The sequence below is a fragment of the Halteromyces radiatus genome, assembly GCF_025201355.1.
Source record: "Halteromyces radiatus strain CBS 162.75 chromosome Unknown BX664scaffold_1, whole genome shotgun sequence".
NCBI classification, from domain to species: domain Eukaryota; kingdom Fungi; phylum Mucoromycota; class Mucoromycetes; order Mucorales; family Cunninghamellaceae; genus Halteromyces; species Halteromyces radiatus.
Genome location: NW_026251687.1, coordinates 1,460,667 through 1,477,368, shown reverse-complemented (window position 1 = coordinate 1,477,368; position 16,702 = coordinate 1,460,667). Strand labels below are relative to the sequence as shown.

At 34.5% G+C, this 16,702-nt stretch overlaps 5 protein-coding genes across 5 annotated transcripts; 4 read left to right on the top strand and 1 right to left on the bottom strand.

Annotated features, from left to right (window-relative positions):
- The first annotated feature begins 855 nt into the window (after positions 1–855).
- On the top strand, positions 856–4,027 carry BX664DRAFT_381656 (putative ABC transporter). Its single transcript, XM_051548980.1, has 12 exons — positions 856–1,370; positions 1,457–1,568; positions 1,640–1,826; positions 1,908–1,989; positions 2,056–2,144; positions 2,202–2,289; positions 2,356–3,134; positions 3,198–3,264; positions 3,317–3,353; positions 3,427–3,525; positions 3,586–3,633; positions 3,722–4,027. The coding sequence occupies exons 1-12, from the start codon at positions 948–950 to the stop codon at positions 3,823–3,825; spliced, it is 2,115 nt and encodes a 704-aa protein (XP_051404609.1). The 5' UTR covers positions 856–947; the 3' UTR covers positions 3,826–4,027.
- On the top strand, positions 4,002–6,831 carry BX664DRAFT_320220 (peptidase family M41-domain-containing protein). The gene is made up of 9 exons (XM_051543085.1): positions 4,002–4,121; positions 4,238–4,327; positions 4,459–4,587; positions 4,669–4,825; positions 4,940–5,008; positions 5,076–5,504; positions 5,587–6,227; positions 6,289–6,555; positions 6,613–6,831. Exons 1-9 carry the CDS (start codon positions 4,092–4,094, stop codon positions 6,757–6,759), a joined length of 1,959 nt encoding a protein of 652 aa, XP_051404608.1. The 5' UTR covers positions 4,002–4,091; the 3' UTR covers positions 6,760–6,831.
- Positions 6,832–7,498: 667 nt separating this feature from the next.
- BX664DRAFT_320215 (uncharacterized protein) lies at positions 7,499–12,499 on the top strand. The gene is made up of 7 exons (XM_051543084.1): positions 7,499–7,606; positions 7,679–8,503; positions 8,564–8,843; positions 8,913–9,176; positions 9,259–9,309; positions 9,390–11,318; positions 11,416–12,499. The coding sequence occupies exons 1-7, from the start codon at positions 7,525–7,527 to the stop codon at positions 12,281–12,283; spliced, it is 4,299 nt and encodes a 1,432-aa protein (XP_051404607.1). The 5' UTR covers positions 7,499–7,524; the 3' UTR covers positions 12,284–12,499.
- A 355-nt stretch (positions 12,500–12,854) lies between these two features.
- On the bottom strand, positions 12,855–14,412 carry BX664DRAFT_320213 (uncharacterized protein). Its single transcript, XM_051543083.1, has 6 exons — positions 14,283–14,412; positions 14,182–14,224; positions 13,907–14,104; positions 13,737–13,841; positions 13,493–13,671; positions 12,855–13,397 (listed from the first exon to the last, which is right to left on the bottom strand). The coding sequence occupies exons 1-6, from the start codon at positions 14,381–14,383 to the stop codon at positions 12,998–13,000; spliced, it is 1,026 nt and encodes a 341-aa protein (XP_051404606.1). The 5' UTR covers positions 14,384–14,412; the 3' UTR covers positions 12,855–12,997.
- Positions 14,413–14,530: 118 nt separating this feature from the next.
- Positions 14,531–16,642, top strand: BX664DRAFT_320208 (P-loop containing nucleoside triphosphate hydrolase protein). Its single transcript, XM_051543082.1, has 7 exons — positions 14,531–14,584; positions 14,646–15,403; positions 15,479–15,556; positions 15,647–15,749; positions 15,808–15,923; positions 15,990–16,121; positions 16,176–16,642. The coding sequence occupies exons 1-7, from the start codon at positions 14,557–14,559 to the stop codon at positions 16,530–16,532; spliced, it is 1,572 nt and encodes a 523-aa protein (XP_051404605.1). The 5' UTR covers positions 14,531–14,556; the 3' UTR covers positions 16,533–16,642.
- The last annotated feature ends 60 nt before the right edge of the window (positions 16,643–16,702 follow it).

Genomic DNA, 16,702 nt, shown 5'->3' with positions numbered 1-16,702 from the left:
TCGTCCAATCAACAACAAGGATAATCACTAACTTGAGGCATGTCATTGTTATCACATCTAACCAATGATATATTTTTTATCCTTATCTAATTGATTCTCCGTATGAACCGAAGATTTATAATAGACTTTTTTCATTTTCATTTTTTTTTTTTTTAAAAAAAAAAAAATTATAAATCAGATCGCTTAAAACATGCAACACTGTTAGAAAGGTAGTTGTATGACCCAGCATTGCTTCGTCATGCCTCCCAACATTTGATGTCAATAAAAGACAGGGCCCTTCATTTAACATCAAACGAATACTGGAAGATGGATCGTAACAAAGTCTGAGAAAGCTATCATCATATTATTCTAGTAATTAGAATGATTTTGTCTAAAGTTTTTTTTTTTTTCTTAACTGGTTGCTTGTTTACTATGCCGGCTTTTCAATAACAACTTGTGGTACCCTCCCCAGTCCAGATCTTCCACTCTCCGATTTCAACTTTTTTATAAAAACAAACGGATGACGATATGTAAAAAGATATACGATGATCAAAAAATGCTATATTTCGTCAGCCAAAGATGATCTAACATCATGTCACAATTTACTCAGTTTGGCAGGTAATATCAAAAAGATCCACCAGTTATTTCTAAATACCTAATTAGGGTAGCGCCCTCTGTACATTATACACTTTTTTTTTCTTCTTATATATAAATACATGTTATTATCACAAGATTAATGAAAGATCATCAGGAGGTTGATCTTTTGTGCACAATACATGTTCATTTTAACAGAGCCGGAGAAGGATGAATACCCATCCATACAAAAAAAAAAAAAAAAAAAAAAGATCGGTTGATTTTCACTTCCCGCGACCAAATCTTGCTTGTTGTTTTCTCTTCTTTGTCTCTCTTTTTCCTGATAAAAGCGAAATTTTATATACTTTACCCTTTTGGAGTCATTGATTTCCTGAATGTTGCCACGACTTTCAACGTCCTGGTTACGGGCACCTACAGCATTATGTAATAGAACTCCACTGCGTACAAACAATCAGTGCTTATCAACATGGACACACCAACCATTATTGATTCGACCAGGGTTTTTCTCCACCAAGAAAACTTATAACTCAACCATATCTAACACTATTACTGCTTGGCCTGGAGGCAGGCGTGCATTTACGTCCGAAACATCAAAACTTACCGATAAAACGCTTATCAACAAGACGGTGAATGCAACCACGCCAAACAAACCAACACCTGTAGTAGAGTCAACAAAGGATCGGAATAAGACAGACTGGGCTATTATTCGTCAAATGATGAAATATATATGGCCAAAGAATGATGTTGGTGTCAAGACTCGTGTGGTGATCGCCTTATCTTTACTAGTTGGTGGCAAGGTAAAAGAACTCTCCTTGTATTTGTATAGTTTGATAAAAAAAAAAGTATTAAATTATTTTTTTTACTTTCTTTATCATTACCTTAGTTATTGAATGTACAAGTTCCTTTTTATTTTAAGAATGTGATTGATTCTCTGAATGCAACAATACCGGAAGATGCTACCATGTGGGCTGTGTGTGGAGCTGCAATCATTGGCTGTAAAATAAATAAATAAATAAATAAATAAAAGGATAGTGATTGGATACTAATATATATTCATTTTATATAGATGGACTTGCTCGACTTGGTGCAAGTGCTTTTCAAGAATTACGGAATGCTGTATTTGCTAATGTTGCACAAAAGGCAATTCGACGTGTAGCATTGAATGTCTTTTCTCATTTACATCGATTGGATCTTGGATTTCATTTAAATAGACAAACTGGTGGTCTCAATAGAGCTATTGATCGTGGTACAAAGTAAGTAAAGAAAGAACAAAGAAAAAGTATGTGATTGTCTGACCTCTTTTTTTTTTTTAAAAAAAAAAAAATGTAAAATAGAGGGATCAGTTTTATGGTGAGCTCCATGGTATTCCATGTATTACCAACAGCATTGGAAATATCAATGGTCTGTGGTATTCTGGTATGTATATGTAAAAGAATGTATCGTATAAATGATTTTTCATTTTCTTATTTTTTTTTTTTTTAGGCATACAATTTTGGTACTCCATATGCATTATTGACTTTTTCTACCATTGCTGCTTATACTGCCTTTACTGTGACCACAACTGCTTGGAGGTAAGTTTTTTTTTTAATTCCAGTATGATTTTTCACTTATCACATTATAATTTATAGAACTCAATTCCGAAAACAAGCCAATGCTGCTGATAATGTGGCTGCCTCGAAAGCTGTTGATTCTTTGATCAATTTTGAAAGTGTCAAGGTAAAATTGATCCCTTTTTATTATTATGATTTGACCAAATTCTATCTTTTTTTTTTTTTATTATAGTATTTCAATAATGAAAAATTCGAAGCGGAACAATATGATAAGCCTTTACAAAAGTATGAAAAGGCATCGCTCAAAGTGGCTACTAGTCTGGCAGCACTCAACGCAGGACAAAATGCAATTTTCAGTACAGCATTAACGATGATGATGTTACTCTCAGCTAATGGTGTAATGAAAGGAACAATGACGGTGGGTGATGTAGTCATGGTGAATCAACTAGTCTTCCAATTGTCAATGCCTCTAAATTTTCTTGGATCGGTTTATCGTGAATTAAGACAATCGCTTATCGACATGGATACTCTGTTTGACCTTGAAAATCGTACTCCATTAGTAGTGGATGCACCTAATGCTAAGGAATTTGTCTACAAAGGTGGTGAAATTCGATTTGAAAACGTCACGTTTGGTTATCATCCTGATCATCCTGTATTGAATAATCTCAACTTTGTCATTCCTGCTGGTAGCAAAGCAGCCTTTGTTGGTCATTCTGGATGTGGTAAATCAACCATTCTACGCCTTCTCTTCCGTTTCTATGAACCTCAATCAGGAAATATCTATGTGGATGGACAAAATATCAAGGATGTGACTATGGATAGTCTGCGACGAGCTATGGGTGTGGTACCTCAAGATACAAGTCTCTTCAACAATACAATCTTTTACAATATTCAATACGGACGCACTGATGCTACTGCCGAAGAAGTGTATGATGCTGCCAAAAGAGCTCGGATTCATGATACCATTATGGCACTCCCTGAACAATATGATACTACTGTTGGTGAACGAGGGTAAATATATAAATGATACATATGTATAGTTTTGTTCTCATTTTTTTTTTTTTTGACTTATAGACTTATGGTATCTGGAGGACAACGACAACGTATTGCCATTGCACGTGTGATTTTGAAAAAGCCAAAGGTAAATACGTCTTTATTGTTATAAGGATAGATTACTGATTTTGTAAATTTAGATTCTTATGTTAGATGAAGCAACGTCTGCATTGGATGGTAAGTTTATTTTAAAATAAAAGAATTAGGATGGTTTTTCTAATTTTTTTTTTCTATATACTCTTGTTTATAGCACACTCTGAACGACATGTCAAAGAAGCCATGACTGAATCAATGAAAAATTGTACAGTGCTTGCAATTGCCCATCGTTTATCTACAATTCAAGCCTCAGGTAAGATGAATGATAACAATGATGATTGTTCTTATTCTTGTTTTTTTCTATTACGATTAGATATGATTATGGTGATGGGACGTGTACCTGGAAGCATCATTGAAAAAGGTAAAAAAAAAAAAAAAAAAAAAAAATGGAACCAAAGATTCATTGAAAAGAACTCATTTTGTATTTTCTTTTTTTTTTTTTTAACCAGGAACACATCAAGAACTCCTGAATAACAAATCAGCTTATTACAAACTTCATTCTCAACTTGCAAGCTCGGAATTATTAGAACAAGAACTTCAGAGTGCCTTATAGACTTATATTATTTATTATTCAATAAAGAATTTTTTTGTGTGTGGGTGTATCTTGGATACAGATGATTGATTGGTAAAGTTACAATCATGCGTTGTGTGAATTACAAGTCCGCCCCATGTTCTTTTTTTTTTGTGCATCAATTGTCTTTTGTCTGCCTCTCACCAATTTAATTCCGCTTCGTCTTTCTCTCTCTCTCTTTTTTTCTTTGTACTCTCTCACACCATTCTTTCTCGCTTTCAGCTTTTACTTATTTATCACTATCAAGTATGGATCAGGCCTTTGCTAGATATATAAAAGTAAGTAGTCAAAAAGTGACTACTAATTACTTTACACCTTAACCTTTTCACTTCGTCCAATGTTGACCATGCTTTTCCTTTTTCTTTCTTTCTTTCTTTTTTTTTTTTTCTTTTAGCATAGAATCTTCTTCAAGTACGCAACAACGCGTCAAGCATGGCCTTCATCAAGGAAAACTCTTTTTACGAATCATTCTTCCTCCAATATGGTATGCAACAAAAGAAAAAAAAAATACTTCCGTTGGCTATTCTCTTTTTGACAATATCAATCTAAATGTCTTTTTGACAATGTCAATCTAATCTTTTTTATTCATCTTTTTCTTTTTTTTTTTATTTTTAGATTAGCTGTATACATGTTCGAAGAATGACTGGTCCTCCTTATAGAAACCGTTGGCAATATTTGGCTAGGTTGGAACAAGATGCTAATGCTCATCCGAGTGATCCTCGGTTACAAGCTACATTGTACAAAGTAAAGGAAGATAGAGTAGAGGAAGTGTACATCGAATGATTTTTTATTTATTTATTTGTTTTATTATATATTTTTCATTAGGAACTTCGAATGGCCAAACGACAAAGAGACGTGATCAATCGATTTGAAAATTCAACATGTGCTCATGACGATGAAAGTTATCGTCATTATATAGCTGCTTTAGTGGAAACAGGTCAAGAAAACAAGGTCATGCCAGAATTGATGAAGCATATGGAAGGTAATGATATAGATGATATGATTTTATCTGATGGTGAAATCTTTTAAGGTTTTACAAAGTCCGGTTAACATACGTTTTTTTTTTTTGTCTTTTTCTTTTTCTTTTTCTTACTAGGGAAAAATACAGCTAGTTCATCTTCGGGTACAAATAAAACTGATCCAGTCTATGTAGTGGTAGAAGAAGGTAAGTGTCAATAAAAATTGGATCAATAGAGTCTTATTTTTTTTTTTTTTTTTACTATTCATTGTAGCTCCGGGAGCGATGTTTTGGAAAGCGTTACGTTGGATTGGTGTTACCTTTACATACACTTTTTGTCTATTGACTGTATTATCACTCTCTATGGAAAACTCAGGTTTACTCAAAACATCATCATCAACGCAATCGGAATACGAACCTTCTCAGCAGCAAGTGGTTAAGTTTGAAGATGTACAAGGGTGTGATGAAGCCAAAGACGAATTGGAAGAAATCGTTCAATTTTTGAAGAATCCACATCGATATACTGAATTAGGTGGAAAATTACCTAAAGGTGTTCTATTGACAGGTCCACCTGGTACTGGTAAAACTTTGTTGGCTCGTGCAGTTGCAGGTGAAGCTAGTGTACCTTTTTTCTTTATGTCTGGTAGTGAATTCGATGAAATGTATGTTGGCGTTGGTGCAAGACGAATCAGAGAACTATTTGGTAAGTATAATAATAATAATAAAAAAAGGGGGGGGTATTGTATATTTCATTCATCATTTTTATTTATACTTTTATAATGTAGCGGCGGCAAGAAGCAAAGCTCCTAGTATTGTTTTTATTGATGAAATCGATGCTATTGGTTCCAAGCGCAATCCAAAGGATCAATCATATATGAAACAAACACTTAATCAGCTATTAGTGGATCTGGATGGATTTTCTCAAACAGAAGGTGTGATCTTTATTGCAGCAACCAACTTTCCTGAACTCTTAGACAAAGCTTTGGTACGACCTGGAAGATTCGATCGAACGGTGAATGTACCATTACCTGATGTACGAGGTCGAATACAAATATTACGACAACATATGAAAGGAATTACAGTGGCATCTGATGTGGATGTGGATGTGATTGCAAGAGGAACTCCTGGATTCAGTGGTGCCGAATTAGCAAATCTGATCAACCAAGCTGCAATTCAAGCGAGTAAAGAGGGAGTCAAGGAAGTATCTTCAAAACATCTGGAATTCGCCAAGGATAAGAGTATCATGGGTGCAGAAAGGAAAAGTGCAGTGATTACAGATGAAAGCAAACGATTGACAGCATATCATGAAGGTGGACACGCTCTATTGGCCTATTATACCCCTGGTGCATTACCTTTACATAAAGCAACCATCATGCCAAGAGGACGTGCTTTAGGAATGACAGTTCAATTACCGGAAATGGACAAGGTAATAATAACAAGAATGATTATTATTGTTAATTTGATTTTTTTTTTTTTGATTCCAATAGGATTCATATACAAAAAAAGAATATATAGCTCAAATTGATGTATGTATGGGTGGACGTGTAGCTGAAGAAATGATCTTTGGAAGTGATAATGTGACTAGTGGCGCTCATAGTGATATCGTCAAGGCAACTGAAGTGGCAAGACGGATGGTACGGAATCTTGGTATGAGTGAAAAAGTGGGTCTAGTCAATTACAATGATGAAGATATGCATTTACTTAGTACAGAAACAAAAGTGTTGATTGAAAATGAAATCAAAGATTTAGTCATGGTAAGAGAAAAAAAAAAAAAGGATCAGTATTTGATTTTTTTTTTTATTTTATTTTAGGATGCTGAAAAACGTGCTCGTGAAATTTTAACTACACATATTGAAGAATTACATCGATTGGCCAAAGCTCTAGTAGAATATGAGACCCTTTCTCAATCGGAGATTCTTGATGTGGTTAACAACAAGCCCATTCAAAGGAAACCTTAGACAATTCTGAATGTTTAATATATAGTTCTTTTTTGTATATCGATTGAAAATAAATTTGGTGATACAATAATATGATCTAGTTGTACAAATAATGGTATTTTTTTTTTGTTTATTCTCTTTAAAAAATGACGCTTTTGAAATGTAAAAGTTGGAATGGACGTCTCGTGATGAAAATGATTCCCTTTTTCATTTTTTTTTTTTTTTTGGTGACACAAAGTAGACATGAAAGATGATGTTGTGATTTCGATCTCCGGAGAACTTTTCGCGGCTTTATCAAATATTGGATTTGTACTCATATACATCGTCATTGTTGAGGGTATCATCATCATCATATGATCACAAAGATAATTATATATGTTTTTTTTTCTTTCTATTCAATGATTGTATCCTTTCTATGATAATATAAAAAATAAAATAAAATAAAATAAAATAAAAAAGAAATATTTGTTCTTTTACTGCTGTCACATGTTTCAAGGAAGCTCATTTCTGCCCTGAAAATAGGTTGGCGGTACATTCAAATAAAAATGAGATCCTTTCAATTTATTGGTTATTCACCGTGTGGAGTTTAATTCTTGTGACTCCAAAAAATTCCAGGTTTTTTTTTTTTTTCATTTTTTTGGATCTTCAATCTTTTCGGTCTTTCTATTCTGTCTTTTTTCTTTTTCTTCTTTACACTTTCAAAAAAAAAAAAAAAAAGTTTATTGGCTTATCAAGTATAATCACTTTTTTTTTTCTTACCTTTTTTTTTTTTTTTTTTCTGTTTGAATGAAGGTTGTGTCCATTGTAAGCTCCTTGGTACTCCTTGGTCTTGCACAAACCATAAGTGCCTTACCTATCTTTGAAATTCGTAAGTAGTGAAAAATAGAAGGATATTTATTATCAAACTCTAATTCTTCGTGTTTTTTTTTATTGTTATTAGCCAATGACTTTGATAGATATGGAAAACAATGCCCTTTGAAGCCTATGAATAATGTCGCTTGTCCAACATTATGTGTTACCGATCATTCATTATGTCCTTCAGCATTAGCACCTACTTGTCCAACTGGTCAACAATTTTGTGGTGACGGCACGTGTCAGTCAACTTGCAAAGGTATTGACAATATGTGCAGTTGTGGTGATACTACTCTACCCACCAATTATGTTCCATGTGCTGCTGGTCAGCAAGTCAATATCACTCATTTTGATCCTCGGAATGCAGAAACTCAAACACAACAAGTCTGTGCAGCTTCTGTGAATGTAACTCAAGCTAGTATCTATCCTGTTTACAATCAATCTTCTGTCTGGGTCACTTGTCCTGCTGTTGTACCTTACTTTACTTGGCGTGAACCCATGTGGATTGCTATTTGGACTTATGTTGCTTTACAAGCTTTCATCTTGATCACTTGGCATCTTTACAAAACTACTCGTGAATATCCATTTCACCGTGAATTCGCTGCTGCTACTGCTGCTGCTACTGCTACTACTACTACTACTTCTGCTTTGGCCTCTTCTGCCTCATTACCTTTCTCTGGTAACAAGAACAACGTTGTCAATGAAAAAGCTGTTATTAACGGTGCTATAGTGGATGAAAAGAAAAATAAAATGGTTAGTGATACATCAAGTGAAGCTTCTTCTCTCCGTGATTCCGAACGTTTACGATTCCGTGGTTTCAAGAATGATTATTTTGGATGGTTTGCTTTAGGTTCTGTAGTGATCACAACACTTTTGTTTATTGTGTTTTTGGCTTGTATCGTTAGTGATAATTGTAAGTGAAATATTTAATTTTCTATTTATAAAAAAGGCTTATAACTTTCTTCCTTTTTAGATGGTAATCTCGCTGGTGGTGTAGAATTATATGTATTTTTGACAGGTGACCTTTCCTCTCAAATTTATTGTGTTGTTTGGCATGTCTCTGGTGCTTGGTTCGCCGTTCTTCTTATGACTCAACAGCGTCTTCGCAATTATTTCCGTATTGAATCCTATGCTCACACGTGTCCTTATATTCAAGTTGAACGAAAACAAGATCCTCTTATCTTTTTGGATGATGGTAGCAAATGGTTGGCTAAATTCAGAGAAATTGAAGCCAAATTTGTTCAACGTTTCGGGTAATACAAAGAAAAAATAATAATAAGATAACTATTTACTAATTTTTTTTTTATCTTTCTTTTATATAGTTGGGATATCAGTATCATTACAGCACCAGTTCGAAAAACTACAAACAATGTCCGTTATTTTGAATATCAATGCATGCGATATGTTTACAATGCTCAGAAAACTCGTTTTGAACCTTATGAATTCGATCTTGGTACTACCCATCGTCAGCTTCAAGGTTGGGCAGATGGCGTTTCCTCTGAAGAAGCTTTTCAACGATTGGAACTTCTTGGTCCTAATTTGATTCGTGTACAAGTCCCAAGTATCCCTCGCGCTGTTATTCAAGAGTAAGGACATAAGAATTAGATAAAAAAAAGTAACTATTAGTTGAAGAAGTCGCTAACCCCAATATAATATTATAATAATTAGATTTGCCTCTCTCTTGTATCTATATCAAATGATGTGTATGTGGGTGTGGTAGTAAGTATTATTACTTTTTTTTTTTTATTTTCTTCATTTTGTTTGATTTTCGTTCACACACATCTTCATCGTTTATATAGTTACTTCAAATATTATCAGATGGGACTTGTCCAAACTTGTATCATTCTATTGTCAGCATTTATTCGGGTTTTCTTACGATTACGTGGTGAATATCATATTCGTGATATGGCAGAACAGAAAACGGTGGTTCGAGTATATCGTGATGGTGAATGGTTGGAAAATATCTCAAGTTCTGATATTATACCTGGTGATATCTTTGAAGTAGAAGAAATGGCTCAAGTACCTTGTGATGCTGTGATTTTATCTGGTGATGTAGTGGTGAATGAATCTTCTTTGACTGGTGAAGCCATGCCTATCCGCAAATTCGCTATACCTCATGATGACAATATCTACGAAATGATGGGATCTGGAAAAATCAATACTCTTTTTGCTGGTACGACTGTAGCTCAAGTGAATCTTGTGGATAATGGTATTGACAAAAAGAAACCTACTCGTGTATATGCTTTGGCTCTACGTACTGGTATTACCACCGAAAAGGGTAGTCTGATTCACAAGATCCTCTTCCCTTCACCTGTCAGCTTTATCTTCAATGAACATATCAAAGTAGCTATTGGTGTACTCTTGATCTGGGGTTTGATTGCATTTGCCTTGTCTATTTACCTCATGGGCCGTGGAAACATTACTAGTTGGTATTATGGTATCTTTGTCATGTCTCAAATTTTCTCACCTTTGTTACCTGCTGCCTTTACCATCAATCAAAGTGTATGTGCTGCTCGTCTCCGTGGCAAGAAAATTCTCTGTATTGATCTACCTCGTATCAATTTATCTGGTAAAGTACGGATTTTCTGCTTTGATAAAACTGGTACTTTGACAAGAGAAGGTTTGGAATTCTTTGGTGCTGTTAGCAAATCAACAACGGATGGTGAAAATGAACGTGTGGGAGATCCTACCTTGATGCAACCTACTTTTGCAATGGGGATCGCTACTTGTCATGCTGTCACCAAGATGAAAGATCAATATATTGGAAATCCTGTTGATATTGAATCTTTCAATGCGATGAAATGGGAGTTATTACCTACTTCTGATCCTATGCATTTGGATACCTTACGTGCTCCTTCTACTGATCCCAATCATATCAATGAACCTGTCCATGTTATCCGTCGATTTGAATTTGTCCATGCCCGTGCTTCCCAATCGGTTGCTGTCCATGATCCTCGTACGAATCACGTCCATGTCTTTTTGAAAGGTTCCTTTGAACGTATCAAAACTTTAAGTACTAAGCAATCTATTCCCGATGATTACGACCAAACTGCTGCCAGATATGCAAAAGAAGGCTGTTATGTGCTTGCTATGTCTCATCGTGATCTAGGTGTTTTGGATGTGGATGTTACTATGGAAGATATCAAGAGAATGTCCCGTGACGATCTCGAAAAGGATTGTTCTTTTATTGGTTTTGTTCTATTCAGGAACATGTTGAAACATGACACTACAGATGCCATTGCTGAACTCAAAGGTGGTGATACTCGTGTTGTTATGATCACTGGTGATACGGCTCTTACTGGTATTTTTATCGCTCGACAATGTGGTATGATTGTTTCACATCATCGTGTTATTCTTGGTGATTTGGTGGCTGGCAATATGGTATGGCATGATGTGGATTCTGGTGAATATGTGGATGTAGATGATGCTTTAGCTTCTGATCCCCGTGAAGATCATGAAAAACAAGTAGAATTGGCTCTCACTGGTCGCGCTTTTGAATGGCTCTGTGCTCAACGAACTATGCGTCGTTATCTTTTACATACCCGCGTGTTTGCTCGTATGACTCCAGGTGACAAGGTACAATGTGTTCAATTACATATGGAAAAAGGTGTTACGGCTATGTGTGGTGATGGTGGGAATGATTGTGGTGCTTTACGTGCTGCTCATGTTGGTCTTGCTCTTTCTGAAGCCGAAGCATCCATTGTATCTCCTTTCAGTACAAACAATAGGTAAAAGGCAAAAAAAAAAAAAAAAAAAAAAAAAGGACATGAAATCTGATGAAAGCTTTTTTTTTTAATTTATTTATTTATTTAACAACTATAATAGATCTGTCATGCAATGTGTTGAACTACTTCGACAAGGTCGATCTGCTTTGGCCACCAGTTTTGCAAATTATAAATTCTTGATCTTTTATGGTGAATGTATGGCATTCTGGGAACTACTTATGTTTTATTTTACAGTGATTGGACCTCAACCTATTTGGATTTCCATCGATGGTTTCACAACAACAACCATGACATTTGCTATTACTCAAGCTCTTCCTGCAGCACGACTTGGTCGCTCTCGACCCACGGCCAAACCTCTTGGCATTGAAACTTTGGCTTCCTGCTTAGGTATCGTATTCATCAACTTTTGGTTCATTGTTTCTAGTGTGATTTGGCTTTTCCAACAAGACTGGTTCATCTGCAATGAATTCGATAGTTCTTCTATTGATGCTTCTAGATGGTGGTTACTAGGTGATAACTATGAATCTGAAATCATTGCATTGGTAGTGATGGCTCAATTTTTCCATAATGGTGCTCTTGTCAACTTTGGTTCTGTCTTCCGACGATCTTGGTGGCGCAACTATACCCTTGTTTTCATCTGGTGTTGTTTCTTTGTTCATATTAGTTACCTTGTGCTGGCGGATCCCAATCCTTATAGTTGTATTTTCCGTATCAATTGTGGTACTGCATCTGTATTGGAAGAGCTTGGTTATCCTAAACCTTGGTGGTCTATTGATCCTTACAATGCTCCTTTAGGTCACAATGTATTACCAACTTACTTCCGATGGCAATTATGGGGCTTTATTTTAGCGAATATGGTGGCAACTGTGATCTGGGAACGGCTGATTGTTCTTGGTTTAGCTAGAAATTGGGCTATCAAGCGTGCTCAAGCTCATCCCAATAAGAAACGTATTCTTTTCAAGCTTTAACGTAGTTGATTCCTTTTTTTTTTATTTTATGTATTTGATATTTGTATTGTGTGTGTTTTATCCTATTAGTTTTTTTTTCATATTTCAATTTATTTTATATTCCCTTATCTTACTTGTGTACCACTAGTTATTTCTACAAATAGATATTTCCTCCATTTTCATTCATGTTCAATAAACAATGTGGGGTTAATTACCTTCTCTTTTTTTTCACACAAATATGCCAGATATCTTTTTTTTTTTTTTTTTTGTATAGTTTAATCTATTTTATTATATTACTTTTAATTTCGGTTTACAAATCATTTACACCTTTGCTTGTATCATCAGCGCTACAACAGGCTTCCCAATTGCCTAATGTTGCTTCTGAAACATTATTGGCTCTCCAAAGTTTATGAGCATTTTTTTCCCTTTATAATTGGTGACAGTATCATCATATTAAATCACTACCATTAACCTCTCACCCCACTTTTTTGTACCTGAAAAAGTTCTGTAGCGGAATGTCAAATAGCATTATCAAAATACAATAGTGTCTATGTCAAAGCGTTTATTTATTTATTTATTTATTTATTTTGATGGAATAATGAATAAATACAAAATAAAAATGAAGGCTAACTGTAATGATGATAAAAAAAAAATCTATGTACATACAAATAATAATGATAACATATATATATCTATCTATATATATAATTCTATAAAATAATTCTATTCTAATAATCATAACTGAACAACCTTGAGCAAGTCCTTCTTTGCCATGCCGTTGAAATCTTCGCTATGTAAACCAATAGAGTTAGTGATGATGTCTTTTACACGAAGGCCAAACTGGGCGGAATCTTCTTGTTGTTCAGAAGTCTGTGGAGAACTGTACACCACCTTGATTGGCGTCATCCATCTTGTCATCCGATAAAAGGCATAGTATAAAAACCCTTTCCTGGTATCCCAATATGGCGTCCCATAGTAATTGTCGTAACGAATTCCCACTGGACAAACCTTGACTCCCAATTCAAATGCACCCTTTTGGAATCGAATTGTATATTGGTTGTTGACACATGTACCTTCAGGAAAAATAATCATTGGATTGGGCCAAGTCATTGGACTCATCACATGGTTTTTCAATCTAGAAAATAAATAATAAAAAGTTGAATTAACTGTAAAATCATCATATTATTTCCTCTTATCAAATAATAATAATTTCAATCTTCTTATATATACTTTTTTGACAAGGTTTTTCGTTCTTCAGGATCACTTCGATTGAATGTCATCGAATTCAGATAATTCAATCCATTGTTCTGTAAAAAGCCCAAAGCACCTTGATGTTTCGCCATTACAACAGCACATGGGTATTTGTGTGCACTGAGTACAATATAATCCAAATAAGATGTATGATTGGCCTAGCGAAAGATTTTATGATGAGATAAAGGTATCAAACAACAACAATTTTTTTTTTGAATCTTACCACAAAAACATGAGGTTCCTTCAGGAATGGTTTTTGACCTTCGTAACTAGGTAATACGCCCAAGGAGAACAAAATCCCTTTACAATAATACTTGACAAGACTTGACTATGATAATTCAAAAAAAAAATATTAATAGGTATATATTATTAGCTTTGTAGAAAGGAACTTACCACCATGGACTTGCTTTCTAATGCCAAGGCCACAGGTAGCGATGTAAAAAAGGCCACAGTAGATACAGTCAAAGTGGTCAATCGTATAGGTAATAGAATCCCATATCGAATCAATACACTTGGAATGGAGAGAACAATGCTGACAGGTGAGTTTCTTTCTTGATTGGTTGTTGTGGTAAAGCACTTTGCGTAATATATCTAAAATAAATAAATAAATATGGGTAAGTTTACTATGTATTTTGATAAAAAAAGATAAAGAGATTTCAGTTTTTTACCAGTTCTTGTCGAGAGTATATTGTTTTGTCGCCATGGGTTTGACTATTTGATCAAAAGTTGTAAATGAAGAGTTTGATATAATAATTCTATTTATATTTACCTTTTCAAGGGTGTAGGAGGTGGAGAGGGAATGTCAACAGTTAAACCATTCTGATCAACAGAATCGATTGAATAGTTCCCCAGTACTTCGTGAGGAGGCATTCGATCGAACAAAGATAGATTGCCAAAAGGGAAAATGTCAAAAAAAAAAAAAATTCTTGTTTGTTCGAGAAGGTCCATTGGATGATTTTGGAGTCCCGCAATTTTTTTTTTTTTTTTTTCAGGATTCCCTTTTTTTTTTATTTTATTGTTCTTTTTTCATTGTTTGTAACCACATGTTTCGTCCACTGTTTCCTCGACATGGTAAAAATGAAGAATATATTTTTATTAATAACAATATATACTCACTCATTTCTTTTGATAGGTCCAAACTTTAGTCTTGGACAACAACGATCATATGCTATTATGAATCGTGCAAAGAAACAAGCTGGTATTCTTGATCTTATTCAACCTAAGCAACCTACCAAACTAGAATCAAGCCATTCTAACAAAAATAATACAAATACCATTCTCTATTCAAAGCCTGTGGATCGATCCATTGTTAATGACAAGACTTCTTCCAAAAAAAGAAGAAATGTGAACAATGATCATCGACCAAGACGACATGAACAACAAGGACATTCATATAACCAAAGAAATAGACAACAACAAGAGCAACAACTATCTTCGGTCCGATACCAACATCCTCTCAAATCACAGCAACAACAACTATCTTCGGATCCTCTTAAATCACAACAGAAACCTTCATCTTCAGTTCGATATCAGCATCCTCTTAGATCTCAACAACAACAACAAAGTACGGCAAACGAATATGATCGTTGGGCTGAAACGCCATTACAAGTGATAGGACAGACTTCTGGTGCAGAATTGAATACGACATGGACCTCTCATTCATCAAGAACAATGGAAGGAGTGGACCAAAATATATCATCTCCTAAATCTCGTGTATTAGATCAATTCAAACGAATGAGTGAACAAAAAGTAGCTGGTATGGCCGAACGTCTTGCTGCCCCTGTCAAGGCATTTGCACAACCGGAAAATCCTCATCTGATTAAGGTGGCTGTCATTGGTGCTCCTAACGCTGGCAAGTCTACTTTGGTGAATAAAATGGTGGGAGAAGATGTAAGACTATCATCAGACCAAAAAAAAAAAAAGTGGATATATCAAAACTGATTCTATTTATTTAATTAATTTTAGGTATCCATTGTTTCTTCCAAATCTCATACAACTCGCGAAAGAATCTTGGCTATCCTATCAGAAGACAATCATCAAGTGGTATGGAATAAATACACACGTCCCCCTTTCTTTTTCAAAAGATATCTGACATGATTCTTTTCTTATATATATATATATATATATATGTAGATCTTTTTGGACACACCAGGGATTATCTCACCAAAATCAAAAGAAAATATGAATAGAAGTATCACAACATCTTCTTGGAGATCATTAGATGAAGCAGATCATGGTAAAGAGATATTAAATTTTTAGATATAAATGTAATCTAACTCTTTTATTTTATATAGTACTCATTATGATGGACAGTGTATATGCTGGGACCAAGGAATCACAGATGGTACAAGAATTTATGATGGATCGCCTCTCATCATTGACTATTCCTGCCACTCTTATCTTTAATAAGGTGAGTAAAGAAAAAGAAAAAAAAGTATAAAATTGAATGATATATTTATTTTAATTTTTATGATAGATGGATGTGACAAGTGTGAATCAAAAGGAAGTACTGGAAAGGATCAGTGATGAATTCAAAAAGGCATATCCAAGTATAAAGAATGTACTCTATATTTCAGCTTTGGAAGAAGATGGTATTGATGGTGTCAAGGTAAGGGAATTACAAAAAAAAAATGATCATTCTTATTAATCTATGTTGGTTTAGGACATCTTGTTTACCTCATCGAAAGCTCAAGCTTGGTTATATCCTCCTGATCAAAAATTGGAAATGTCTGCTCTTAAAAGAGTGGAAGAATTGATTCGTGTACAATTCTTCAAACGATTACATCGATATATTCCTTACATGTTGAAACAAGAAAATATGGGTTGGACTGAACTCAAGAATGGTGGTCTTCGGATTGAACAAAATGTTTATGTAGAAAGAGATAGTCAACACAAGATTGTGGTGGGTGCTAATGGAATGATCATCAATCGTGTAATAGAAGATGCTCGACAAGAAATCTCAAAAGCCTTCAAGAGACCTATTCAACTTTTTATTCAAGTTAAAACTAGAAAAGAATAGATGATTTGTAGTATAGAAATGCATACCCCCCCTTCTTTTTTTAAAAAAAATGAAATTGTTATAGAATAAAAAAATGTTATTGTTTGATTGGTTCGGTGAATCAAAAATCCGCATTGACAATGTCTAAAAAAAAGCCACCACACTTTTTATTTTCAGTTTTTTTTTTTCCC

Bases quoted from the DNA above. Each gene is read 5' to 3' on its own strand.
- BX664DRAFT_320220 (XM_051543085.1), top strand. From the start codon at position 4,092: ATGGATCAGGCCTTTGCTAGATATATAAAA. The intron at 4,122-4,237 runs GTAAGTAGTCAA...TTTTTCTTTTAG, and splicing joins CCTTTGCTAGATATATAAAA to CATAGAATCTTCTTCAAGTA. The intron at 4,826-4,939 runs GTAATGATATAG...TTTTCTTACTAG, and splicing joins ATTGATGAAGCATATGGAAG to GGAAAAATACAGCTAGTTCA.
- BX664DRAFT_320213 (XM_051543083.1), bottom strand. From the start codon at position 14,383: ATGCCTCCTCACGAAGTACTGGGGAACTATTCAATCGATTCTGTTGAT. The intron at 14,225-14,282 runs GTAAATATAAAT...TTGATCAAATAG, and splicing joins CCTCCTACACCCTTGAAAAG to TCAAACCCATGGCGACAAAA. The intron at 13,842-13,906 runs GTAAGTTCCTTT...GAATTATCATAG, and splicing joins TAGAAAGCAAGTCCATGGTG to TCAAGTCTTGTCAAGTATTA.
- BX664DRAFT_320215 (XM_051543084.1), top strand. From the start codon at position 7,525: ATGAAGGTTGTGTCCATTGTAAGCTCCTTGGTACTCCTTGGTCTTGCA. The intron at 7,607-7,678 runs GTAAGTAGTGAA...TATTGTTATTAG, and splicing joins CTTACCTATCTTTGAAATTC to CCAATGACTTTGATAGATAT. The intron at 9,177-9,258 runs GTAAGGACATAA...TATAATAATTAG, and splicing joins CCTCGCGCTGTTATTCAAGA to ATTTGCCTCTCTCTTGTATC.
- BX664DRAFT_320208 (XM_051543082.1), top strand. From the start codon at position 14,557: ATGTTTCGTCCACTGTTTCCTCGACATG. The intron at 15,404-15,478 runs GTAAGACTATCA...AATTAATTTTAG, and splicing joins ATAAAATGGTGGGAGAAGAT to GTATCCATTGTTTCTTCCAA. The intron at 15,557-15,646 runs GTATGGAATAAA...ATATATATGTAG, and splicing joins CAGAAGACAATCATCAAGTG to ATCTTTTTGGACACACCAGG.
- BX664DRAFT_381656 (XM_051548980.1), top strand. From the start codon at position 948: ATGTTGCCACGACTTTCAACGTCCTGGTTACGGGCACCTACAGCATTA. The intron at 1,371-1,456 runs GTAAAAGAACTC...TCATTACCTTAG, and splicing joins CTTTACTAGTTGGTGGCAAG to TTATTGAATGTACAAGTTCC. The intron at 3,265-3,316 runs GTAAATACGTCT...TTGTAAATTTAG, and splicing joins TGATTTTGAAAAAGCCAAAG to ATTCTTATGTTAGATGAAGC.